This window comes from Mauremys reevesii, linkage group 9, assembly GCF_016161935.1.
Source record: "Mauremys reevesii isolate NIE-2019 linkage group 9, ASM1616193v1, whole genome shotgun sequence".
Classification (NCBI taxonomy): Eukaryota; Metazoa; Chordata; order Testudines; family Geoemydidae; genus Mauremys; species Mauremys reevesii.
In genome coordinates, this window is record NC_052631.1 from 57,966,968 (window position 1) to 57,994,159 (window position 27,192).

At 46.0% G+C, this 27,192-nt stretch overlaps 1 protein-coding gene across 2 annotated transcripts; it reads left to right on the plus strand.

Moving 5' to 3' along the window:
• The first annotated feature begins 368 nt into the window (after window positions 1–368).
• Window positions 369–27,192, plus strand: FAAH2 (fatty acid amide hydrolase 2). 2 transcript variants are annotated; one of them, XM_039488706.1, is made up of 11 exons: window positions 369–761; window positions 5,377–5,459; window positions 7,359–7,495; window positions 8,232–8,441; window positions 14,011–14,130; window positions 15,020–15,155; window positions 16,418–16,535; window positions 20,049–20,168; window positions 22,129–22,240; window positions 23,640–23,834; window positions 25,744–27,192. In XM_039488706.1, exons 1-11 carry the CDS (start codon window positions 531–533, stop codon window positions 25,917–25,919), a joined length of 1,638 nt encoding a protein of 545 aa, XP_039344640.1. In that variant the 5' UTR covers window positions 369–530; the 3' UTR covers window positions 25,920–27,192. The 2 variants fall into 2 exon arrangements, with proteins under 2 accessions (XP_039344640.1, XP_039344641.1); XM_039488707.1 differs by lacking the exon at window positions 14,011–14,130.

The window sequence follows — 27,192 nt, forward strand, 5'->3', positions numbered from 1 at the left end:
GTCTGTCACTGGCCCTAAGGTAAGTTGAGTTTGAGACCTGGATATAGGTTCTTATAATGCATTCCTCACTGTAGTATGAGCATGGACAATACTGTCTCTCAGTTACTAGCGGTGGCTTGAGGCCTAGGACAGAATTTTTACGTATGGGTGGGGGTGGGCAGTGACTCCAGCAGTGCCAGACCTGGCTGGGCGGGTTGGAGGGGGGGAGGGGGTTGCCGCAGCAGTGCTGTCCCTGGTGTGTGTGGGGGTTGCTCTGGCAGCACTGTCCCTGGCTGCGGGGGTGGGGGGGGTGTCACTGGCCACGGGATAATCGGTGGGTGCTGCCCAGGGCTGGGGATTCCCCCCCTTGAACAAGCCTCTGACACAACCCCTCCCCGCAGGGCCCGAGCACTCGCCCCTCCCTAGGGGGCCGTGCTTCCTATTGCCCCGCCCCGCGGGGCAGTGCCATTCCCGGCTCGGAGCCTACGAACCGAGGCGGCGGCGGCTCCGCGCGCTGCACTGTGGGTCCCCCTCCCTGCCCCTGCCTCGCTATGGCGCTGTCGCGCGCGGAGCGCTGCCTTGTGCTGCTGCTGCGGCTCCTGTCGCGCGCCTTCCTCGTGCTGCTGAGTCTGGCGGCGCGCGCCTCCGCGGCGCTCGGCCCCCGGCCGCCCGCGCTGCCCCAGCCGGCCGGGGCGCCACCCGCGCGCTGCGTGCCACCGCCGGGCCAGCCGCTGCTGCTGCTGTCGGCGGGGCAGTTGGCTCGGCGCATCCGCCGCCGAGAGGTGAGAGAGGGGGTGGGGGCTGCTGGGATTTGTAGTTCGCCTCCCGGAAGGGGCGCCCTTAGAGCAGGACTCCTGGGTTCCCTGCCTAGTTTTCCTCCCCGTGCGTCGCAGTGAAGTGGCCGCTGTGCGCTCCGGCCCCTTCTGGCACCCCCGGGGTAGAGGGGACCCGCTGCGCTCCCCGCCCTCTCTTGCCCCCCTGGGTGTGTGTGGGGGGGCCCGCTACATACACGCGCTGCACTCTCCTGCCCCGCTGAGGTGGGGGAGAGCCTCTCTATAGCTTGGAATCGTGCCTGCCTGGGGGGTGGGGGGTACCCTCTATATACCTGGTGCTGCACTTTGTGGGTAGCAGGTGGGAGTCCCAGTGCTAGGTGTGTGCTGTGGTATGGGGTATATGTGTGCGGGGTGAGGGCAGCCCCATTTCATCCCTTTGCTGGACTTCTCTCAGCACCAGGAGAGAATACAGACAAAAGGGGCGCCAGGTCCCAGATCAGGCTGCTTTGGCCAGGAGCCATCCAGCTGCACTCTTCTATGGGAAAGGACTAGTTCTCTCTTCTTCCTCTTGTCTGATAGATCATCCTGAGCATCTGCTTGGGAGAGAGAGACCTGGCTGACATGATCAGAGTCTGTTGATTCAATACTATGTGGGAGGAGGGGATGTCTGGAGAGCTGATCATGTGGAACATATGAATTCCATAAACTCCCAGCTAGACCTCTCCTTTTCTCTAGTAATGAGCTGATTGGCTTTGGCAAAACAAGCCATCACTTTCTCCTGGTTAGGACACTACATAGTCCCACTTGGGCAGAATAATCCTTGAAATACAGGCAGTTCTGAGACATGGGGGACTTTTGGGAATTCTGCATAGAGGAAGTACCTCTCATATAATTCTCAATGGAGGCATGCCTTGATGGGGGAATGTGTCAACATACAATGCAGAAGTGACAGTTTCACCCTAATGAGCAGTGCAACATCCAGAGACTGCAGCTTCTGGCACATATTATTCTAAGTTGATCCTAAGGCTTGTTTACACCAGTGGTTTTCAACCTCTTTTTTATTTGTGGACCCTTAAAATTTTTTGAACAGAGGTATGGACACCTTTGGAAATTCAACCTGTGGTCTGCGGATCGCTACCATAGAAATCTTAGACTGAAAACTTCTACAGTAATGACAACACTGCTGTAGGTCAGGGTATTCAGATACGGAATGCCTTTTTTGGGACCTGAAACTTTATTTTCATAGTTACCTTTTGAAAACACCTTAGACATAGTCTGCGGACCCTATGTTGAAAAACACTGGTCTACACTTATAGCCCTGCAGCGGGGTAGCTGTAGCACTTAGTGAAGATTCTGCCTACGCTTGGACTGGAGCCTGAGCTCTGAGACTACTCACTTTATGGGATCCCGGAGGTCGGGCTCATGTGTGAGCCCTAATGTCTATACTGCCATCTTACAGCCCTGCAGTCCTAGCTCTGCAAACCTGAATCAGCTGACACAGGCCAGCTGCTGGTGTTTATGTCTACATTGCAATTACTCAGTGAGGCAATGGGAATATCTACATTGCAATTAATGGGTATTAATCTATATTAATATGACTTCTGCTTGGATCAAGATTAATCTTTATTCAGCATTCTTTTCTGGGAGTTGGTGTAGGCCATACCTTTGTATTAAAGTTGCCATGGGCCCCAATCTGGTGTGAAAACAGCCCTAATCATCTCTCCTAATTTTTATGATCAGTCTCCTGTTTCTCAATCCTGTAGGAAGGTTGTGACACTGAGCACTGGATGCCTTATTAATGCATGACAAAACCCATGTCAGATGGTATATAACGAATGTCTGCATCTTCCTAACATGTGAAAAGTTGTCTGTACACAGTTCTGAGATTTTATATTTCTGATGTCATTCACTAGGCTGTGGGTGAGATTAAGGTTTTAGCGCTTTATGCTAAGGTGGATGATCAGTATATTTTTTCAGAAGGGAGATGGTTTTCCACTACCCTAAAATGAATAGTGATGCATGCTGTGCTTAATTTGTAATGAAAGAGGTGCTGGAGATCAAGCAGTTTTTTTACTTTCATAACTGACATGGCAAGCCCAGAGGTGCTGGGGCTATGAACTGTCAAGCCTGGAGGTGCTGGGGCTCAGCACTGACACAGATTAAGCATTGGATGCATGTGTTTTCAACTTGTGCTAGGTAAACAGTCTTGCAATCTTAAACAGGGGTTTAGCTAGCAAACTGAATCTTGTGCGTACACTGGCTGATCCATTGCTGTGTTCCTGCAATATAGCTATAATCTCCCAAGGTACAGACCTGCCAGTAATAATATAATATTTACCAAGAGCAGCTGTATAACACTACTCTTTCAAAGCACAGCTGAAACATTAATTATGCCAACACTCCTGCAGGGTAGGTGAGTAAATGTTTTTCATTTGGGGAAACTGAGATATGGACAGACTAAGTGATTTGTCCCATTCTGCAGAGCTAGGATTAGAAATTGAAAATCCTGATTTCCAGTCATGAATACAATCTGCTGCGTCTCTTTCACACACTATGATCCCTATAGCAGTAGGTGCAGTTAGAGATCTTGCAGCATGTTGTGAAATATCTGATAACGAACAAAACTGTCCTGTTCTCATTAGTAAAAAATTGTGTAGTTGATCATGAGCATAGTTGCGTCTGTCCTTTTGAAAGTGGAAGTCCAGAGCCTGCGCAGAGGTCAGAAGGCCTATTCTATGGTGCTAGTATTCTTCCGGGGAATCTAAATTCCTCGGAACACAGCAAACTCCAATCTTTTCATAAAAAAGATTTAAGTTGTATGTGTGTTTGTGAGAGAGCAGAGCAGCTGGCTAATTGGTTTCCTGTGTAACTAGTCCTATTTATTTCTACATGTACTTTGTGAAGCAGTCATTCAGGTTTATGATGAGAAATACTTGGGTAGATATTTATAAAAATATCATGTGATTGCTTAAGGAGATGATAGGTGTATTGTAAAGTCACAGTACATTTAGATTTAAATACTACATTTATGCCTATCATCCTGAAGTACCTAATGAGCTGCTTGTGCAGGGATTAGATTACTTGCTTATACTGAAATGAGCCAGTGCTGAAGTAGAATATGGCTACCTTTCTGTACCAATGTTGGTACATTATAGATTTTATTTAGGCATGGAAGTGACTTGTCACTCCTTGTCTATTATCTGTACTGCACCTTTTTGCCTTTAAAGTGAAAAGTCTTTGGAGCAGGTAGTCCATTTAATTGTTTGTGTGTATCTTAACTAATATCCAATGGAATGTATATTCTCTATACATTTATAGTGCTATATATTTTTACTTCTCCATTGCCATAGGTGTGCATGACACTTCACAGACAATTGAAAAGACAGATTCTTGCCATAAAAAGCCTACAAGCTAAATACTATAATTGCATAATTGGAAATTAAGTCAACAACACTTATCGGGAATAATGTTCCATATATTTAAAAAATGTCATTGTTTGATTTTTCTTCCTACAAAATCATCATAGGTCATAATCCTCCTTGTACCAAAACTTTTATACCATGTATGAAAACATGAATGGCATAATCACATATGAAAAAGGGTTGCCAAACTATAGAATAGTCTTATTTGGTAGGATAAAATCAAGTTGCCTGCTCTGCTCTAGTATCAGATAAATTTCTGGTCAGGGCCTCTTTAAATTTTAACTGAGTAAGTAACCCTTAATAATGCAAAGCAATGTATTTTTGGTAATGGTGAATCAGTAGGGGGCATTCTCCCCCTTATTCAGTATTCAAGACAACATCTTCCTTAAACAACATTAGGGGCGCTGTGCTACTGGATGTGCTGTCAGTCAGATAAAATATCAAACTGAGTCTGTGAACTGTGGCTGTCATTAAGTGAAGGTGGTTTCCATTTCTTTTCCTAAACCGTTTTGCAAATGTGGCTGGTGAAGTATGGCTATCACATTCTCCCCAGAGATGGTTGAATTTGCATGGCAGTCAAGTGATCTGTCTATATGCAATCTGTAATATGCTTAGGGAGCCTTTGGGCGAAGGTGTGGGAAGTGTGCTGTGGAAACATACTGGGTAAGTAGTTTTTATGAAAGATTCTGTGGCACTTTTTGCCAGACCGGGTGTAAACCTTAATGTCTTGGCTAAATTCCAGCTCTTGTCACTGCATCCCACCGATTTCCCCATGCCATTTTAAGCTGGATATGCTTCTTATTCTGATCTGTGGTATAGGGTTGCTAAGTGATCTGTATTGAGGGGCCGTGGTGGCTGCATTTCTATAATGGCTAGCTGATCCCTATGTATTGAATTTGCAGTGGAGAGATCCTGACTTTCCATTAATTTGAATGGGAATTCCAGGGAAATAGCTACTGGGGTGCATGGGTGTTTTGGGGGAAGTGAAGCGGTCAAGAAGGTAAGTGACCGCCACCCAGTGAACTGATATAGGGGCTCAAGGGAGCCGAAAGGCAGTCCCAGGAGAGCAGTAATTTAGTTCCCTCTTTTCTTTTTCTCAAATCTCTAATTGCCTGAACATCCTGGTGGACCAGCAGCCTCCCTCTCACCCTCTGTCCAGCCACCTGGTCCTAGTTAGTATCTGTTTTTGTTGCCTTTTGCAGGTGAAATGCACTGATGTTGTTCAGGCTTATATCAAGAGGATCGAGGAGATAAACCCACTTGTCAATGCAGTTGTCAAGGCCAGGTGAGCCAGGGGAAAGGTGGGAAATGGACTTTTCTATAGTCCAGTTTAGCAGCTGTTACAAGCCATGATTGGCAACAGAGCAAGATAACCAGCCTCCATGTGAGGTTCTCCACCTTTCCAAATGTGATCACCCCCCCGCTTCCCCCCATGTCATGCTTGCTGGTGGAGGGGGTACGTTAGGACCGAGTGACTTGTCAACCAAACATGACTTATGCAATGAATTAGTGCTGAATGCCTCAACCATCTGTTAGAATTGCAAGATTAACCCGTAGTTTAGGTGAAATTAATTGTCACTGACTCCTGGGGAGGTTGTGATAGGTGGAGGAGCTCTGTTCTTCTTGCTCATAGTACATACTTTCTTTGCTGACATTTTCTGTAACTATAAGCAATATACACCTAGCAAGTAATTAAACTTGACCAAGTGACTGTGCCCTTAATGGATCATACATATTCCAGTAATATGTAACTATCAATGATCATTCTCCAGATCAGAAGTGTTATACAAGTGGAATACAAGACAAAGGCCATTCTGTTCATAAAACACAGTGAGAACTGTTTAAGCAATTAACATTCACAGCATGTTCTTACTGTTTCCATGGATAAATAGAGGATTCAGGGCTATCAACCTTATACCTTTTTATACCAGCCCTGAATTTACTGAGCCTCTTGCTGCTATTTATATTTGCTCCATTTCTCTTTACCTTCTCTGTACTCCTTTGCAACAAGGAAGAGGCTAAAAATATGAATGATTTTTTTTTCTTGCCTTTCACAGGCAGAATCCAGGATAGTTTTAAATCAGTCTAATTATTTTAAAATTTGTGACGTGTGTGTCAGTAAATTATCTTAATTCTGTATTCTAATTGAATAATTACTTACTGTATAGATGGACAGAACTTTTCTGTGTCACTTGAGTCACAGAAGTCCTGCAAACACAAGCTTCCAGATGAGAATACTGTACTTTCTAATTCCAGTGAGGCTGGAAATGCCATGAGCATGGTGTGTCTGTCAGGTATTCTGCTGCTTCCAAGTGGTTCTAGGAAACAGAGGCAGCTGATTCATTTCAGGGTTTGAGTCTGTGTTCAAGTTGGTTCTTACTTTGTTGGGGCTAGTTCCTTCATCCCTTTTTCAGACTCACTTGCAGAAGAAACACAGAAATTTGGGTTAGTCCATATCTAACTATTGATGAATGGATGTTATGATATTTGGGGACCAATCACACCTAGTGGTGAATGCATTTAACTGCAGGTCTGTCTACCCTAAAGATGTTTCATAGATAGGACATATACAGTGTTCAATTATTTTCTGAAAAAAAGTAGAACTGGTTAGGTGTGTCTGTCATTCATTGTGTGGGAGCAGCATGATCTATAACTGTAAAAGTATTGAAATAAGGTGGCAGTCTGCCTTGTACTTCAAATACCTCTTTTCTTTTGAGAATTGCAAGGCATTATACGAATATTAATAAACTTACTGCCCCAAATCCTCTGCCTTACAGATGAGGGACTCAGCCAAGCTCACACAGTGAGTGTGTGGCAGAGCTGGGAATGGAGCCCAGATTTCCTGATTCCTGGTCCTCTGTCTTCACTCCCCACCCCCTCCCTTGTTCAGGAGCTGGCCAGAGAAAGGCTCACCATGGTGAAGGGATATTGATGGGGGTAGGGAAATGAGTAATGGGTTGCTTCATATTGTTTCCTTTACAACCGATCTGCTTTTAACACATTAATCTACTTATTTTTCACCAAGTCCTTCTCTTTCTTTGACCACCCCCATCTAAAGGGCTGATCAGCCCACTCAGATGTTGGTTGGGATTTGGTTAGAGATGAACTGGGGGTTCATCTGAGTCCAGTCAGAGACTGACCAGTTTTCTCTCCCCTCCCTCTCCTTACCAACCATTCCCCTCAGGTTCGATGCAGCCCTTCAGGAGGCCCACCATGTTGACAAACTGCTCTCGGAAGGTCATGGAGATGAAGATTCCCTGCAGGAAAAATTTCCCTTCCTGGGGGTTCCTTTCACCGTCAAGGAGGCCTTCGCGCTGCATGGTGCGTTTACACACAGGCTTTACCAGGCGCTGTTTGGATTTACTCTGCAGCCTGTTGTCAGTTTGCTCCTTTCTCATGAGGGTCGTGGCTTTGGCATGGAGGCCAAAGTGGTGGAGCCTGCTAAATCCAACTGCCTCTTGAGAGAGACATGGTGGGGGAGGTAATATCTCTTGTTAGACCCACTTCTGTTGTGTTTGAGCTTACACCGAAGTTGGTCCAATAAGAGATATTACCTTATCCACCTTGTCTCTCTGATATCCTGGGACCCGCATGGCTACAACAGCACTGCAAACAGCTTCTTCCCGTCAGTCTCTTTCCTCTCCCCTTTGCATGGCACTGTATTAGACCCACTGTGTGGGAATGTTAACTGGCCCATTGACGTTCAGCCACTGCTCTGTAACTATCAGAGGGGTAGCCGTGTTAGTCTGGATCTGTAAAAGCAGTTAAGAGTCCTGTGGCACCTTATAGACTAACAGACGTATTGGAGCATGAGCTTTCGTGGGTGCATCCGACGAAGTGGGTATTCACCCACGAAAGCTCATGCTCCAATACGTCTGTTAGTCTATAAGGTGCCGCAGGACTCTTTGCTGCTCCCTAAATATTTGCTTTCTCCCTCCTAGCATGAGCTTCCCTGGACCACCTCCCGGAACATTCACACTGGCATAGCTTGTAATCTCAAGGGGATTGTTATTGCATCTCTGACCCACTATATCTGGTTTTTATCTTGTCATCATAGGGATGCCCAATACCTCTGGCCTGGTTAGCCGTCGCAACTTGATCTCCACGTCAGATGCTCTGGTGGTGTCACGGTTAAAGCAAGCTGGTGCAATTCCACTGGGTGTGACCAATTGCAGTGAGCTGTGCATGTGGTATGAGTCTAGCAACAATGTCTACGGCAGAACGAACAACCCATATGACCTGCAAAGGATCGTGGGTGGCAGCTCAGGTGAGGATCCAGGAAGCCAATACTACAGTGCACGGATGAGTTTGCCAGATTCCTCTTGTTGATCACTTTGTACTTTAAAAGCTCTGCAGATGTTTAACTGGTTAGCCACAAACATAGCTGTCATATAGCATGTGGGCAAGCTGATATGATGGGAATTCAAAGGTGAACGTTTTGGCTATTGGGCATTGTGACAGACTGATGATATTCTGTAATATCCTGACCAAACATCATGGAATTAAGATAAATTTATTGAATTAAGTTAAACCATATTGAATTAGGGTTAATACCTTTTGAGTGTATTGTATTAAAAATGCAACAGTGTATGTGGTGGTGTGGCATTGTATGTACCTTCTCTAATAGGGAGGGGGTATGCTAATAAACTTCCTCTGGCATCACCCTTGAAGAACACCCCAGCCCCCCAGGAGAGAGATGCATACAGGGAGTTCTCGGATTTACGATGCCCGACTTACGTCGGACGCCACTTATGACGCTTTTCAATTGACTGCCTGTTTCACCCTTATGATGAAAGCCTATGACACTCGTTTCGCCCTTATGATGAAAGCCGGCAGAGAGAACAGCATACCTCACATGCTGAGCCTCAGCCAATCACGATGTCACTGTTCAAACTTTCTGATTGGCTCCTGGCCCCAGGCTCAGCCAATCAAAAACAATCAGCAAGGCTACCTGGCAACAAGCTACTCTGGCCATGGAAGCCAATCAGACAAGCGACTGCAAGGGACCCCTTCCAGCTCCATTCATTATAACACAACCACAAAGTTATTTACAAGCAACTCTGTAAAAAGCAAGCCCAGTTCTGCATAGTATGTTGCCGGCATTCTGAGCAGCCACCTGCCTTGCTGCCTACCTCCCTGGCTGTCTTCCTAGTCTGTCTCCCATCATCGAACGCAGTGCATCTGTGAATAGGGGCATATCCAACATGTACAGCTGCTACAGAGAAATTTACAAGGAGAAGAGGGGAACATCTGTCTAAACCTTAGACACTTTCTTTAAGACTCCAGAGAAACCTGCAGCCCAGACTTCAGAGAAGCTCCCAGCCAAGAGCCCTTCAAAAAGTTCTGGAAAATCAAAGCATATGTGATTTTATACATTTATTTGAATGGTGTTTACCAAACACTGATATTGCTACATTAGTCATCTATAATTTATTTAGTTCAAAAATCTGGGTTATTGTGGTGAAAATGGTATATCAGGCCTTGGTTCAGGAACCAATCCCCCTTTATACTATTGATTCCTATGGGAAAAGCGGTTTTGGCTTACAACATTTCAACTTGCAACGCAATTCTGAGGAACAAATTGTGTCGTAAGTCTGAGGACTCCCTGTATAGTGGTTCAAACTGGATTCTCCAGTTATGAACAGACAAAGAAAAGACTTCTGGATAAAAGCCTGTTTTTTAAATGACTCAGGACCTTCTGCCTGATCCAGCAAATGGCCAGGATCCTTAAGGGAGGATTGGAAGGACTTGATTCTTTGAGGCCTCATAAGACTGTGCGCTTGTTCTGTGCTGAAGCTCTGGTGAACTTGTAACCACAAAGAAACCCCGAGGGTGGGGTGATCGCAGGTAAGCTTATTAGTAGGCATGAAGGTTCTTTTATTGATTGTAATGCTTTTTGCCTTAAGAATAAAGTAGATTTGCATCGTAAGTGCTGTGTCATAACTTATATCTGTAATAGTCCCTCAGATATCAGTCTCTGAAGAGAAAGCAAGCAGGTCTTTTTAGGTCGACTGTGCTGGGAAATACACAGTGGAGGCAGGGAACTGTTCACCCTGGATGCCCCAGCCGGAGGGGGAGAGATACGTGTCTCCACTGAAAAGAGGAGCTGGAAGGGTACTGGAAGCTTGAGAGTGGATGCCCTCGCTGGACCCCAGAGGGGAAATACAGGGGCAGTTGCCCTGACCTGTGACATCTGTGGTGGCAGTGATGGAAACTGTAACAGTGTGACTTACATAAATGCAATAAAAGCAAGTTCTATAGAAGGAAAAGCACAGAGGGGGGAAAAAAGTCTTTTTGGGAAAAGGACTAGTGAAAAGAGAGATGGGAAAATGGATTGTCAACAGCTGCAGACAAATGGGCTGATTGAGCTATGCAGAGAAAGGGAGATCAGCTTGAAGACAGAACAAACTCCTCATGAGTTGATTTGCTCTATTCTAATGACCAGTCAAGAAACAATGCCAAGTTTGAAGAGAACCTCCAGCCTGCTGGCAGAGGGCCTAGCAGATGGGGAGAGTCTTGGAGGCAACACCTTGAAGAGAAGCAGGGATGAAACTGACAGATACAGCAACTGTGTTCTGTCCAGACCAAGAACACGACTGCAGCAGGAATGGTGAACAGCCCATCATCTGGAGCCAGGCAAGCTCCAGCTAGAGAGGGATCAAGTGTGTCTGGAAACCAGCAGCTTGCAGACTGGGAGCAGCAGCATCAGTGTGAAAGAGAAAAGAGGGAGAAGCAGGGTCAGTATGACGTGAGAGAAGAGGACAGGGAACACCAATATCAGATTGAGTTGGAGAAACTGCGCCAGCAGAACCATAGCCAAGTAGGTGTAGCCTGTCCCCATGGATGGTATAATTTCCAAATTACTTGCTCGACACAGGGAATGTGATCACGTGGATCCTACATCCTTTTGAAAAGGGGTGTGAATTGAATAAGGTAGGGAAGGTGGACATGGCACCTGACTCCTTTGCTGTCTGGGACAAAGGCTTTGGACACTTTTACCCTTATGGGAAGGAAGGATTATAAAGATTGATAGTTGTAAGCAAGCTTTTGTTGCAAAGGTTTGAGCTGACCCCTGCAGTGTATAGGAGGAGGTTTCAGGGAGTTCAGAAAAAAGGGGACATGACTTGTGCTGAGGTTTCACCTCAAATTAAGGGTATGTAAGGAAACGGGGAGCTGAAAGCCTGAAAGTGCGTGTCCTTCTGCATGACCGAGGGGAGATGCAGTTGCACTGAACAGTGACGGATATCTCCTCTACTTCCCATCTGGCATCACTTCAGGGCTTCCTTGCTGGAGTAGCTTCATGCTGACATCAGTGAGTAGTTCTGACATGTTCACATAAATTGGGCAAAACATATGGGCAAGAAGCTGCTCTCCTCCCACTGGTCCTCTCGTGCGTGTGTAGCTGGAGGCTCCTATTCTATCTGTGTGCACGATGGCTCCCCACTCGGATGGTTGGTTATCACTGCCAGAGTGGTTCTAGCAGAATCCCGAGAGATCACCTTATTATCTTTCACTCCTCTGGCCCACACTCGGGTCCCCCTCCTTCTGGCTGAGCAGGTGTAGACAAGACTGTATTTGGAGTGCCATTCAGAACTGACCAGAGGGATTGCTATTGAGTGACGCAATGGCTTTCCAGGAAACTCCTCATGTCTCTGGGGGGCAGAACATGCTGCCTCAACAGAAAGAACTTCTAGCCTTCAACAGCTTAGGGCATGAAGCCAGGATCAGCTATTGTCTGGTTTTGAGTGCAGTGAATTAAGATGGGGGATTGCTGGCTGGCAGGAAGGAGATGTCAGGAAAGAGTGAAGAGAAAGTCACTGAGTGGAAGAGAGAAGGAGAAGCTGTTATGAGCAGAAGCAGTCTCTCTTACTCTGTGTATGTACAGCGCCTAGCACAATAGAGCCTGTCCTTGGTTGGGGCAAGTACGCACTGCTGTAATATAAGTAAACAATGGTAATTATAACTCCAGAAATCCTTGTCTTCAGGGTTCTTTTGGAGGTGGGGCTGGGGCAGAAAAATCCTGCGTAAGGCTTGTCAGAGTGGAGGAGCCAAGGATGAATGCATCCGTGTGGCTGACTTATGGGAGAAGATGGGGATGCAGAACAGCCACATGCACCATAATACATCTGGCTTCCAAGAATGCGAGTTACATCTACAGGATGGGAGACTGTCTTGGAAGTAGTGACTCAGAGAATGACTTAGGGGTCATTGTAGATAATCACCTCTACATGAGCTCGCAGTGCAGTGCTGAACAGAAAGGACCGATGTGATCCAGGAATGTATAAAAAGGCAAACATCAAGTAAAAGTAAAAATCTTGCCTCTGTATGCGGCATTGGTAAGACTGCTGCTAGAATAGACTAGAACAGTGTTCTAGGATCCTCACTGCAAGAAGGCTGTGGAAATACTGGAGAGAGTTCAAAGGAGGGCACAAAAGTGATCCAGGGGCTGGAAAACAAACCTTATAATATGAGGCTTAAGAAGCTCAGTCTATTCTGTTTCTCAAAGACAACTTAGTGTATAGGTACTTACACATGGAAAAGAGGTCTGAAAATGGGGGGGCTTTTCAACCGTGCTGACAAAGGCATAACAAGACCCAGCATCTGGAAGATGAAGTTAGACAAATTCAACCTTGAAATAGGATGCAATTTCCTATGGCAGTGAGGGTGGCTGGAACAGCTGACTGGTGGGAGTGGTGGACTCTTCATTGCTTAGAGTCTTTAAAACAATATTAGCTGTCTTTCTAAAAGATATGTTTTAATTCAGCTGCTGGGAGATGTTCTGCAGCTAGGTTCATGGGATTTGTGGTGGACAATTGTCCCTTCTGGCTTGGTAATCTGGGTCTCCATGTTAATTCCCTTCTTCCTGGACCCTGGGGAGAACAGGTTTGCCTGCATTGCCCTCAGCATACTTGTAACACTCGCAGTTCTGCATTTAAATAACTATAATCCAGTCTCAAGCTTCAGGGCTTCAGCCAGTTGCCTGCAGGGTTCAGGAGGGACTTTCCCCCCCCAGTGCACAATTGGTGCATTCTGGTTTTGTTTGGGGTTTCTTTTGCCTTCTTCTGAAGCAACAGAGATTCTTCCTAGGAGGAAATGGACCACCTGGACTGGGTGGACTCTCTATCCTTCGTGGAGGAGAAGAGGCTGAAAGTCTGACAGCATACAAGCACAGACTGACCAGTTATTTTTTGCAGAGGCACCAGGGGATGGAAGTGTGTGTGTGTGTGTGTGAATCTTGCAGGTTCTCTTACATTGTTTCTACCTCTGTACCGGCTCGTTGCTGCCATGCCAGTGGGTCAGTGCCCTGAAGTTTAGAAAATCAGCTCTTTTAGATGCCTGGTTGGAGTGTCTTGCCCACATGCTCAGGGTCATACTGATCGGCAGATTTGGGTTCATGGAAAATTTTCCCCCCAGGTCAGATTGGCAGGGACCATGGGAGGTTTCTCCTGCTGCTGCAGCATGAGGTGTGGATCACTTGTTAGGCTCATCTGAGAGTATCTCACCTAATCAATTCCCTGCCCTCACATGGGCCATGGGCATTGGTGGCACCTTGGTCTCTCCTGGTCTCCTCAGTTTAGTCTCCTGAGGACTGAAATAGGAAAAGTAATAGGGCTCAGCATGGAGGTTTCTGGGTGAAAGTTAGCAGCCTGTGATAAGCAGGAGGCCAGATCTGATGGTCCCCTGTGGCCTTAAATTCTGTGACTTTCTGCAGGGAGAGCAAGCAGAGCTCCTTTGTTCTGCCACAGGCTAGCTGGCTGTCATAGCAGCGAGCATGAAGGCAGCATTATGCAGTGGGCATAGGGAAAAGTGATAACTCTCTGTTTGTTGTCATGCAGGTGGTGAGGGCTGTGTCCTGGGAGCTGCCTGCTCCGTAATTGGGGTGGGCTCAGATATCGGCGGCAGCATTCGGATGCCTGCTTTTTTCAATGGAGTCTTTGGACATAAACCCACCACAGGTACCAAGTGTCCAGGATTGAGAATTTGCATCTTCTCCCCCCCCCCCCCGGTCAGAAATGACATTGGATGTTTTCCCACTGGCAGGGTAACCACAGGTATCAGTGTGGGTGTGTGGGGGGAGGTGTTCTGTGTGCCCCCTTGTGACATATGTATATCTTTTTGAGAGAGGATTTTCAGTAATAGCTTATTGTTGGATGCTGGAAGTCAAATTCCTCCCCATTGTAAGTCCCTGGAAGCTAGTGGAGTTACACCAGAGTTGAATTTGGCCTGAGAAGTTAGAGAAGCTGACCCTGTCTCCTATATTTTAGGAACCGGAAGCTGAGACTGGCCAACAGGATGGGTCACTCAATGATTGCCCTGTTCTGGTCATTCGCTCTGATGTATCTGGCATTGGCCACTGTAGGAAGACAGGACACTGGGCTAGATGGACCATTGGTCTGACCCAGTGTGTCCGTTCTTATGAGTCAAACTCAGGGAAAGTGTGGTGACATCAGACCTGACACACTAGGTACCAAATCCTTGCAGTAGGACATTGACAGGGTCAATGTTTCTGACTCAGCAACAAAATGGCTGGGTGTTCTTGTAGCTACAGCCTCTCATCATTCTGTGAGCCTCTCATTACCATGAGGTTCTGTCAAGTAACTTAGTGTCTGGGTGACCTAGTGTGGATGGACTGTAAGTAGCCAAGCGGCATGCTGCTCTGGTCTGTTTCAGCTGTTCACTTTTTTCCCCCAAGTGGCATGTGAATCATGAGAGTATGTGAATGGTGCTCTCACATGGAGGAATCCCAAGGGCAGCTCTCCTGTGACAATCACCTTGGCTGAAGTTGTGTTTGCAAGTATGCACTCTGCTATGTGATGACTAACTCATGTGCCTCTGTGCTTCTAGGAGTGGTCCCCAATGATGGTCAGTTCCCCAATGCTCTGGGGGTGCGGACGGAGTTCCTGTGTACGGGTCCCATGTGTCGCTATGCTGAGGACCTGGAGCCCATGTTGAGGGTCATGGCTGGGCCTGGAGTCAGAAAGTAGGTTGCTCTTATCACTTTGTGAAACTCATAGTTGATCTCAACCACTTTCTGGCCAGTAAGGCATATATCTGATTATTTCTGATTACTCCTTTAATGTGCCATATGTTAAGCAACTGGTCCAAACTGGTGGATGACCCTATACTAGTCTATCAAGAGGGGATGTCTTAGAATTCAGGTTGCAGAAATCTTTAAGTCTTTTAGCAAAACTCAGGGACACAAATGTGCAGCATCTTGCACGACAGAGTTGCTCCTTCAGCAGCTTGGCACCTGACACCTGGGTTAGTCTCTGTATTGGATCTCCTGTGTGCCAGTGCCATAGGCATTGACTCCTCACAGGCAGTCATCCCTCCCCCTTGTGAGTGGTATATGTTCTGTCTATTTGAAGTTTCACATAGGGAGTCCTCTGCTGCAGAGTTTTGGTGGGAGTGAAATATACTGCTTGAATAGCTCTCCGCACAGGACCCAGAACATGGGAAATGGCTTAAAATAAATGCAGAGTCACTGTACAGTATCTTATAGGTTACTTCTCCCTCCTTCCTGGCCAGATTCTTACAGCCAATCCACCTCATTCCAGCCACCATGACCCTTACTGGCTGCTCTTGGATCCCTCTCCCTGCTCTTACCTCAGCACATTCAGGTGTAGTCCTTTCATTCCAGCAGACAAAAGCACACTAGCCAGTTGGGGGCCTGTGCTTTTGCTCCCTGAGGCTTCCCTATCCTGCATGGAAGAGAAGAGACTGAAAGTCTGACAGCAGACAAGCACAGACTTCCAATGGACCGCAGTTATTTCTGCAGAGGCACCAGTGGTGAGAACAGGGGGAAACCTTGTAGGTTCTTCTACCCTGCTTCTGCCCCTGTACTGGCTCATTGCTGCATATGTGTCCTTTACATGTTCGTGTTCAGCTTTGTGTCTACCTCCGCACTGGCTGTCCAATGCCCATGCTGAATGCTGTTCCTAACGCTTGCTATTGGCTGAGCGATCTAATGTGGAGGGGCATCTTGGGAGGCCAAGATTTCATTAAAAAAGAAATGTAGAAACTGCTGACCCAGTGATTATATGTGACACTGAGGCAAGCAGTTAGACGTATTTAATGCCGACACCTAGGTATTTGTATGTCAGTAGCAACTGTCTCCTTTCTAACATGACAGAGGTAGTATAACATCCCGAGGAACTTTAGCAAGTGTGTGAGCAGTGTTTCGATCTAGGGAATAGCAGGAAATGGAGACTTGTGACCCAGGTATTGTTCCTTCCACCGCAGGCTAAAGCTGGATGAAAAAGTGTCACTGAAGAAACTAAAATTCTACTGCATGGAGCATGATGGTGGTTCAGTTTTCGTGTCCCCTGTGGACAGGGAAATTCTTCAGGCCCAGAGAAAGGTAAGAGGGACTTGGTTATTCAGGCATTCAGATACCATGGTGAGATGCATGGTAGACAAACCTGGAGGGAGAGGTTCAGAGAATCAGTTGGATAAGAGATGACCTGCTCTACCTATGTCTGTTCCATCTCTTGTTTATCATGGCCCTTGTATGCTAGTACTTTTGAATGGGATGCTAATCAGTTGAATCAAGAGCATGCTGGCAGGAGGCCTGAAGTTAGCTATGATTAAGGCTACATTTTAGTCATGGGTATTTTTAGTAAAAGTCATGGACTGGTCATGGGTGGTAAACAAAAATTCACAGCCGGTGACCTGTCCATGACTTATACTCATGACTAAATCTTGAGCCCTCTTGGCGGAGGGTAGGGTGGGTGCTTGGGGGGGAGGGGGCACTGCGGGACCCCCAGTGGTGCTGCGGGGAGAGGGGTTTGGGATGGCAGGCTCCCTACCTGGCTCCGTGCACCTCCCTGGAAGTGGTGACTTGTCCCTTGGCTCCTAGATGGAGGTGCAGTCAGGGGGCTTTGCATGCTGCCTCTGCTCCAAGCGCCGGCTCCACCACTCCCATTGGCCAGGAGCTTAGGAGCTGAGGGAGGGACATGTCGCTGCTTCCGGGGAGCCCCCCAAGGTAAGTGCCGCCCAGAGCCCTCCCGCACCCCTGCCCTAGCCCTGAGCCAGCTCTCACACCCAAATTCCTGGTGCTGCTGTGGGGGCAGTGGCGCACTGGCTCGAGACTGCCCCAGCAGTGGCTGGTACAGCTGGTCCAGGGGCTGCCCAAGCTGCTCAGGGGGCCCCCGAGCCAGCCACTGCAGAAGTCCCCGAGGTCCTGGAAAGTCATGGAATCTGAGACTTCCATGACCAACTAGCAACCTTAGATATGATGCAAGTCATAGAATATCAGGGTTGGAAGGGATCTCAGGAGGTCATCTAGTCCAACCCCCTGCTCAAAGCAGGACCAATCCCCAGGCAGATTTTTGCCCCAGATCCTGAAATGGCCCCCTCAAGGATTGAACTCACAACCCTGGGTTTAGCAGGCCAATGCTCAAACCACTGAGCTATCCCTCCCCCAAAAATGAGTTTGGTTGACTATCTAATCTCCAGTGGAAGTTTGTTCACATTATATATTCCTGAGGGAATTCTGACCATTGCACATGCGCAGAATTCGTGTGTCCAGCAGAATTTTATTTTTTTCTGCAGAAAATATGTTCTGCCCCAGAAATGCTGCAGTTCTGCCTTTTGCCCACCAGAGCTCACTGTGGCACCAGAACAGCCAACAGTATGAATGCAGCGGGCTGTTCTGGTGCCACAGTGGCCTCTGGTGGGAAAAGGGTGGAACTATAGCACTTTCCGTGAAGAAAAAAAATTCTGTGCACATGCAGTGGCACAAAATTCCTCCAGGAGTACAAGTTCATCACAGCACCTGGCCTGTTAGGACAAAGTGGGGCACACGGAGCTGCTGGGGATGGGGGTCACAGACTGGAGTTCAGAATGGCTAGTGGGGGGGACAGACTGGAGCATGGGCTCGGGAGCTAGTGGGGTGACAGTGTTGAGGCAGGGGCTGAATGGGAATGGGGGACTGCAGAGACCCATCGGGATGGGGGGTGTGGGGACAGGGGCAGATGTGCCTGACAGAATGGGAGAGGCTTGGGATCATCCATGGTCTGCATGGAGGAGGCTCTCCAGCTCCCTAACAATCCTGCCCTCCCCGCCCCAAAACAACAACAACAACAAAAAAACATTCCATACTTCTCCCAACCACACCCAGCAACTCTCCAGGTTTACCCCAGGCTCTTTCCATCTCCCTCGGCTCCTCTGTTACCCCTGACACACCAAAGCCTTTGCACTGCTTCTGACAGGTGCAGGAAATACAGTTCTGTATTGTAATTTAAATGAGTTACTCGAAGTTCTGTATTGATATGCCTAGTAAGGAATCTATTTGTCAAAAAAATGATCAGAATCTTCTATTTTTTTGGTCTGTATTGTTACAGACATACTTGCTGACAGGTATTTTGAAATAAATTACCAGAATAATTGATACTAGTATGATTATATTATGTTATTTTGATAAAATATGCAGAACTTTGCAGAATTTTAAAATATTGTGTGCAGAGTTTTTAATTTTTTTGGTACAGATTTCACCCAGGAGTTAATTAAATTATAAAACTACCAAATAATTTACATCACTGTCAGTCTTTGCACAGAGGAGACTAGAACTGAAATAGCCAGGGCATATTACAAATTGAGATTGTAGTGCATAATCAGAGTTGTATACGGGAAACTTGTCACTTATTGCATACATCATTAAGAGATGGGATCTAACTTAATGTTGAGCCATCAGCACAGAGCTAGGACACTGCTGCTTAGGTCCTGTCCTTCAGATGAGATGTTAAACTGAGGTCTTTTTACTTATTTCTAGTACCAGTTTATGTTTAATCTTAAAGATCTAACAGTTCTAATGTCCAGATTTTGGACAAGTCATACATGCAGAGTAAGCCATGAATTCTTTACACAAGAATAGGCTGTCCAATGTTCTTGCGAAATTCCAATTTGGATAATTATATTTTACCTACATAAAAGTCTCCTTGTTTATATTGTGGAGATCCTTTGGGATTTTTTAGAAGGGAAAGAGCCATAATACTAGTCATAAAAATGTAATGTTTATAAAATCCAAGGGTGGGTCTTGAGCCGCGGCTGTGTGTAGAATGCCTTACCCCTTTTGCCCTCACAGTCATTGCCCAGTAGAGTGTTCTACCACTGTACCTTATGATGAAAGATGCTATATTAAAAAAGTCCTTTTCTATTGTGGTCCCCTTGATGCTAGCTTTGAGGTACCCTGACTTTGTTCAATTGACAGTTGCAGTGGGAATTTTCTAGTGTGAAAGTAGAATGAATTATATTGTAAAAATAAGAATGGATTAAAGAAATGTTGTATGTACCTTTAAGCAGAAATAAGAAATGTTGAAATACAGGTGCCAGGAAAAGAAACATTAGGCATAAACAATGGTGCTAATGGCAAAACATTAACAGAAGATGGGTAATAGAATAAGATATGCATGCCTAGCCCAGGTAAACTTATCTGATTCTGCTTCCTTTGTTATCTTGTTAAGTTCTCACCCTTTTATCTGTATAAATAAGATAGTTTGTGTCTTGCATGGTGCTCACATTATCTGGGTGTCATTAGCAGAGCGCTGTGCTAATAAAACAGAGTGGTCTGAAAAACTGTGAGTCCTGAGTCTAACTTTGACACTAGGGAACATCAGATCTTCATCAAATGGAGCAGACTCTACCTGTTGGCCTTAAATATGGAGACTTGCATGCCTTGGACTTGTAGTACCCAGCGAAATAATAAAAATAGGGGTGGTTCCACATCCTGTGTGACAACTCTGTGGGCTGTGTTTGGCCCACTGGCCTTAGCTACCTTAGCTTTACCCAGGCCCACCAATCTCTCATTGCTTCTGCGAGTAGTGAAATATCACATAACCTGATGGATACACTCTTCCCCTTGTATTTCCATAAGGTGGTGGAGCACCTGGAGACTCAGTGTGGGGTCCAAGTTCAGTATGTGACAATCCACAAGATGAAGTATGCTTTCCAGATCTGGTCTGCTATGATGTCTTCCCGGGACAGTGATGGGCAGGTGCGTCTGATTCTGACAGGACACAAGCATAATGCAGCGGAGAGGAATCTGTTATTTGTCAGTAGACAGAGAGGGGGACGTGTACATGCTTGATAGGTTTTGGACCCAGCGGCATGTCTTCTCTTCTTCCACTATCTCGCTCCCCACTTCCAACTCTATCTTCATGTAACTTTAAGCATTATCCTCTTGCGTCAGCCATTCGTGAGGTGACTGTAAATCCAGTGATCTAGCAGGTGAGGGACACCTTTTAGGATTCTTGCTTTGGCCTTTTCTGTGCAAGTCCTTACAGACGCAGCTAAGCAGATGGTTTTCTAACTAGCTTACCTTGCTCTCTTTTCGCTGTCAGCAGCAGAAGGGTGATGCAGGTCATGACTGAAGTGCATTAACACTGCTGGGAAGTGGAGACAGGCAGGACTGAAACTAAAGATGCTGTTTATAAATTCAATAGTCAATTGCTTGACAACGCTTTTTGGTTTGTTATGAAATACACTCGAGACCAACTACCAGTGTCAGTCAGGTTTATTGCTATGAGTCAATAATAATACAGTACAGGAAAAAGGTTCTATGCGATACTGGTGTCCAGGAGCAGATCTATGCAGCGTTGTTACAGTCACCTTACGCAGAAAGTCTGCTCCCAGAGTTACGTGTTTCAGCTGGTTAGTATCTATAGGATGATATTACAAGTTACATATTCATTTACATGTCACTAAAATTCAACCCATCAGTTTGTTGCAGTTCCTTAACTTGTTCTGTTCCTTTCATTATCTTTGTTTTGGATACCAGCATTCCAGGTTCTGGTCCATGAAGGTTCCTTCTTGGTTTGCATCAGGGTAGAACAATCATATGTCGTGTCCTCTTCCTTTGGCACATTCCAGTACTGGTCCATGAGAATAACACTCTACCTGTTGCTATGGTAAAATACTCATGGGTCCTGATAGCTTGCCTGTCTACTTAAGCCGAGGCTTACTTCAGGTAATGCCAGGTGTTATGGGATACTTACCATAAGTGAACAGGATTATAGTATAGGTATAAGCCAAGTTAGGTTATATAACTGCTATGATATTTGTTCTTAATGCTATTTGTGCTTAATGCATATATATTTATGGATGATGTATATAATAGCCAGCATATAGTGGTCAACAGTGCTGCAAGTTAGTGTTAATTTTCATTGGCAGGTCTGTGTGATACAGCTTTTGTATTATAATACCTACCTGCTCTGTGCTTTGCTTAAATTGCTGGCGTCCATCTTCTCTCTCACTCATTTTATTTATTACTTCTGACTCTTCTTAGTGTTTGTCCTGAGCTCCAAGCACTGTACAACAGTATTTCATGTCAAAATCCCATAGCATACTTAATGGGCTATATATGCAAATAGCAAAAAGGCTCATCTCCCTGAAAGACAGAATCCCAAGCAGCTCTGCCATGTCCCCATTCCATCAATCTTCCTCTTCCCAAGATCCAGAGAGAAAAGCACTAACTTTCATGTAAAAATGGTGAACATCCATAAAAAATATTTACTTCTGCCCCTTATTGCATCATCTGGGGTACACCATCAGAAGTAGACAGTGCCAGTGGTTGAGCACTCTCCTTGCTGATGAGGATTTCCCCACAGCCAATACAAAATCTCCCTGCCAGCTGAAAATATACCACCTCAATTCCTCCTTTGTTCTGGATGTAGTGGGCCCTGTCAGTTGGTTTAGCAGTGTGTGGGAAACCTGTCCACACCCCATGTGAGTCTTGTATTTAACAATACTTTTCTGTTCAGCTATAGATGGGGATTGGTCACTTCTGGTGCAGTATGTGGTCTCCCCACCCTGCTCCACAGAGAATGCAGATAATCTGATGACTTTGATAATGCTGCTGGTAATGAGGGGTTCAGAGCTTTCTCTTATCCCACCACTCACTGCATATTAACTACAACCACCTGCCAGCATTGATGTGATGTGTGTGTTAATTGCAGAAAGCACAGCTGTTCACAGACCTGCTTGGAGATCATGGGAAGCCCGTATGGCCGCTGTGGGAGCTGATGAAATGGTTCCTGGGGATGTCTTTGCACACCATCCCTGCCATTGGTAAAGTCAAGCCATCTCATTTAATGTGGCTTTCCGTTTAAAAAAATAAATAAACCCAAGTTAAAATGAATTTGCAGTTGTTTATAATCCTAATTTACAGCCTGCAGCTATGAAACAAGCTCTCTTTGTATGCTTATGATTGTTTGGCCAGATTCCAACTTGGGTAAATACATTCTGCATCCTTAAATTCCTCCCCAGCTCTTCCAGTTGGAAAAGGTATCGTTCACAACCTATCCTAGACAATAGTGGTGTGCTGTTATACACAGTTGCCACATTCCACCCAAAAGATCGCTGCATTTAACAGGGCAGAGTGATTGTATAAATAGTATAGCGTATACAATGACATAAGTAATGTAGCACTTGGAGGAGGTAAAGGATATGTATGTTTGTGGCATATGACTGAATAGAAAATATTGGTAGCTATGGTATGGAGTTGGGTGGGAGTTCTTTTTTCTGGCTATTGAGTTTTTTACTGGAACGTTGCCTCTTCATTCCAGTTTTGGATTGGGTTTTCTCTGAGATCAAGGCAGGTACAAATTATTTCTAATAATATACAGTAAGTGTCTGCAAATATTTGAAGTATGAAAATGCCAAGGATGAAGAATTATTTAGGGTGATTCTTTGCAAAGGAAAATGTAAGTGGACTATTAGGAAAAACTTCTGAATGCTGAGGTCATAAGGTTTATCTGGCTATGGAATAATCTCCTGAGGGAAATAGCAGAAACCTCATTGCTTGAGTCATTTAAAACTATATCAGATAAAACATTGGACAGTGTATTGTAGGGTCTGGTCTCATACTGGCAGAGTTTGTGGGAAGCACAGGGGAAGAGTAGACCCAATAACCTTCTAGAAATTATAGAATGAAAAGATCTGGTTGTTCTAGATTCTCATCTGAGTCAGTCCGTGCTTCTGGGAACACATCTCACAGCGTCATCAGGAGCATGTCATGCCCTGCCCATTGAGAAGACAGCAGAATTTTCTTTCTGACTCAGACTTAGAATGGGTCTCTTTAAAACACAAAAACTCTCCAGGTGCCTCACATAGAGCTGTTTGAACCCTTTCAACCTTGAATTCTTTGCCATTACATGTAACAAATTTGGCTCTTAGACATTAAGGAGTTAATAATAATCTTCCTAGATTCTTTGGTCAATATGGAGAGGAATGTCACATTTGATCATCCTGCATGTACAGATAGTACCTGTTCTAGCCACATGCAAGCCAGGAGGGAGACAGTCTCCTCCCACCTGGTCCTGGAGCAATTCCCATGCTCCCGTGTCTAGTCTTGCTAAGAAGGGGGTATTTGCCCATGGTGCTTTGTAAAGGAGACTACACTGTGTGATGTACTGTCTTTTGTTTGCCTCCCTGTAATGCTGCATGTGTGGTTGCTGTTGCCTTATAGCCCTGGCACTGACAGAGAAGCTGATGAAACTCAACCCTGGTGGGAATGCCAAGCTGGTGAGCATGGGTCACAGCCTGCGGACTGAGATGATGAACTTGCTGGGGACTGATGGGATGCTTTTGTACCCTTCCCACCCCATAGTGGCGCCTAAGCACTACTTTCCCTTGGGGATGCCTTTCAACTTTGCGTATACAGGTGAGCAGCCCTTGGGTGGTGGGAGGAAAGCTGGCAATCTCAGCTGTGCCAGAAGTGCAATGCTACCCAATTACTATCTCAAAAGGCCTGTTCCCAGTAGTGAGGGCATATCAAAAAAAGCTGGGGGGGGGGGGGGATCTCATGAGAATCTTTCCTTTTAAAAATCGGGGAAATGTATTCACAGGTTCAAGAGAGCAGTTTAACCATGTGATGTCTCACCTTGGAGAGCTTTCTCACCCGGGATGCACTGCGCCTCTCACTTGTGCTGCAAAGCAGTTGGTACCAAGCAGTGGTTGTGTTGGTGGTCCCTTGGCTCATAATCCTAGATGGGGAGTTCTCTGGAGCAGGCCTATTTTTGTTTTATTCCTTTGTATGCTGCTTAGGGCCTGCTCAGAACTTCTAGAGGCTACAGTAGTGTAGATGCTACTGCAGAGCTCATTCTGAGATGTGATTTTTTTCTGGTTGCACATCAGGAGACTTGTGCAGATACCTTGCAGGGCCATTTCCCTTGCACCTGCCCATTAATTGAAGAGTAAACCTTTAGAAGAGTGGGAGCAGAAACCTACTTATCTTTGGGATGAACTCTTGAGTTCTTGCTTCTGTGTCAAAGGAGCCACATAAGTGCTATCTGAACACAACACTATATCCAGGTTCACGTGGGTGGAGAGAGCAGCGTGGATGACCCCCCAAGACATTTTAATTGGGGCAGTTACTTGGCTAATGGAGTCGTAGCCTGTGGCAGGTGCTTCTTCCCACCCTGTAAGTGATGGGCAGTGTCTACAACCTCACTTTAAATCCATATGGCATTTCTGGACCTCCTATTGGTGATGGCCATTTGACTAAAGTGTGACTGCAGTAGCATGGGAACCCTCATGTCAGGGTACCTAATAGGTTGCCTTCATCCTCTTTACAGGATGGGTGTTAAAGCTGTATCGCATATGTCCCTTTCTAGCGAACATCCAAGGGTTGCCACCCATCCTGAGATTTGCAGGGTTTGTCCCATTGATACGCTTTACACGGCTTTCTCAAGTCTTGAGTCCCTTTGTCTCAGTGTTGCCCTATGATGCAGTGTGGTTTTGGAACAACTTGACACTGTATAGAACTGGGGTTAGCAACATTTCAGAAGTGCTGTGCCGAGTCTTCATTTATTCACTCTGATTTAAGGTTTCGCGTGCCAGTCATACATTTTAACGTTTTCAGAAGGTCTCTTTCTATAAGTCTATCATATATAACTAAACTATTGTTGTATGTAAAGTAGATAAGGTTTTTAAAATGCTTAAGAAGCTTCATTTAAAATTAAATTAAAATGCAGAGCCTCCAGAGCAGTGGCCAGGACCTGGGCAGTGTGATTGCCACTGAAAATCAGCTTGCGTGCCACCTTCAGCACCCGTGCCATAGGTTGCCTACCCCTGGTATAGAACATCATCATGAAAAAGGGCATCTCGAGGTCATGACCTTTTGATGCACTGCGGTGATGTTGCATGACTGTCGTCATCTCATGTGATGCAGTAGTTTGACTTTGTGAGACAAACAGTTTAGTGGCACTTGGAGATCCACTGCTAGTTGGGGGCTCCAATATGCAGATTTATCATTAAAATTGGCAGATTCGTAGATTCTAAGGCCAGAAGGGACCATTGTGATCATCTAGTCTGACCTCCTGTATAACACAGGCCAGAGAACTTCCCTAAATTAATTCCCGTTTGAACTAAATCAGAACTTCTAGAAAAACATCCGTCTTGATTTAAACATTTTCGAACTGTCCTTGCAGTCTGTACTGGGTCAAATTCACTGCTTACCCTGTGGACTCTCCAGAGGCCACAGCAAGTAACTTGGGTGAGAATGGATTGCTCACATGACCAAGGATGGAGGACTTTGTGTCTATTCTGATCTGCCCTTCTCTTTCTTTCAGCTGTTTTCAATGTCCTGGGCTTGCCTGTCACCCAGTGCCCACTGGGCTTGAGCAGTGAGGGACTTCCCTTGGGAATTCAGGTGGTGGCAGGCCCACACAATGACCATCTGACACTGGCTATGGCTCGATACCTGGAGAAGGCTTTTGGAGGCTGGGTTTGCCCTGGAAAATCATAACAGTGATTCCTAGGACCCCCTCATGGCAGGAACATGGAGACAATCTTTTCCCCAAAAGCTAGCAATGGGCATCAGTGCCTGTTTGGATCAGAACAGTAAAACTCCCTCCCACACAGCCCAAGTTCCTTTCTGGAGCAGCGTGGGCAGGCTAACTCGGCCAGGACCAAGTGCTCATTCTCCTCCAATCAGTGGCCAAGTACTACTGCTCAAGCTCATGTTTTCAACTGGAATTTCCTCCTCTTCCTGCAGACGACGATGGAAAAGGGAAGGAGCGAGCAAGTATCCCCAGCCAGCTTCTTTCTTTAGGAACCTCAGAGTTCTCATGGATTCTGAATGGAAGGCTCATGCCCTTGCTGGGGGAGGTGGTAGCATGTGCCCAGATTAGGTGGGCTGCCATTGTGAGACCACTACTCTTTATTTTCAGTTATTTTCTTTCTCCGTTATGTTCGCCTCTTAAAGACAAAGGAAAGTGACAGGGAGAAGGGGCAGGCTGGACCGTGGTACTGAAGGGTTATTTAGGGAATAATCTTCCAGCATGGTGCCTACTGGAGAGCAATGTTCAAAACTCCCATGAATGTGTAAACGTGCTTGCTGTGCAGCTGGGATGCTCTGCTTTCTCATCTCCTGCCTAACTTAACTGTCCATGCACAACAGAGTCACTGGTTACCTGCAGCCCAGCTGAGCTGAGTCGAAGTGAACAGGTTTTTGTATTTCCCCCACTAACTGCAGAAGGGAAAGGGGTTGCATGGGGTGTGTTTCTGCTTTAAAGCATTTAGCGCTAAAGGCAGCGCGCCCAGCCTGGTAGCACCACCTCCTGTCCTCCATGCACAGCTGCTCTTTCAGGGGCAAAGGAAGCACTGGTCTTTGACCTGCACGCTAACAGCCATGGAGCTGAAACTGTTTGAGCTCAGAGTGAACTCTTGCTGTGAGAGACCTCCTCTGCTGGGATTGTTATTGCACCAGAAAAAGGGAGAAGACATTTCTCCCAGTGTCATGAGATGGCTTCCCCAGCTCTTCCTTTCTCTTCCACTTCATTGGGACAGTAGATTGTGGCTAAGCTGCCTAAGACACTTTTCTGAAGGGGATGAGGGAAAAGAAACGGTACTGCTAGATGTAGAATTTTGTCCTCCCTTGGCTCTGGGCCCTAATTCCATGTGGCCCCCAAGTGGGCATGCACAAGCACTGTGGGCTACCAGCTGTTTCTTTTGAGCAATGGTGTATGTTTATCAAATGTAAATAACTCAGCTGGTATTAAAAAGATTGCATCCCTCCA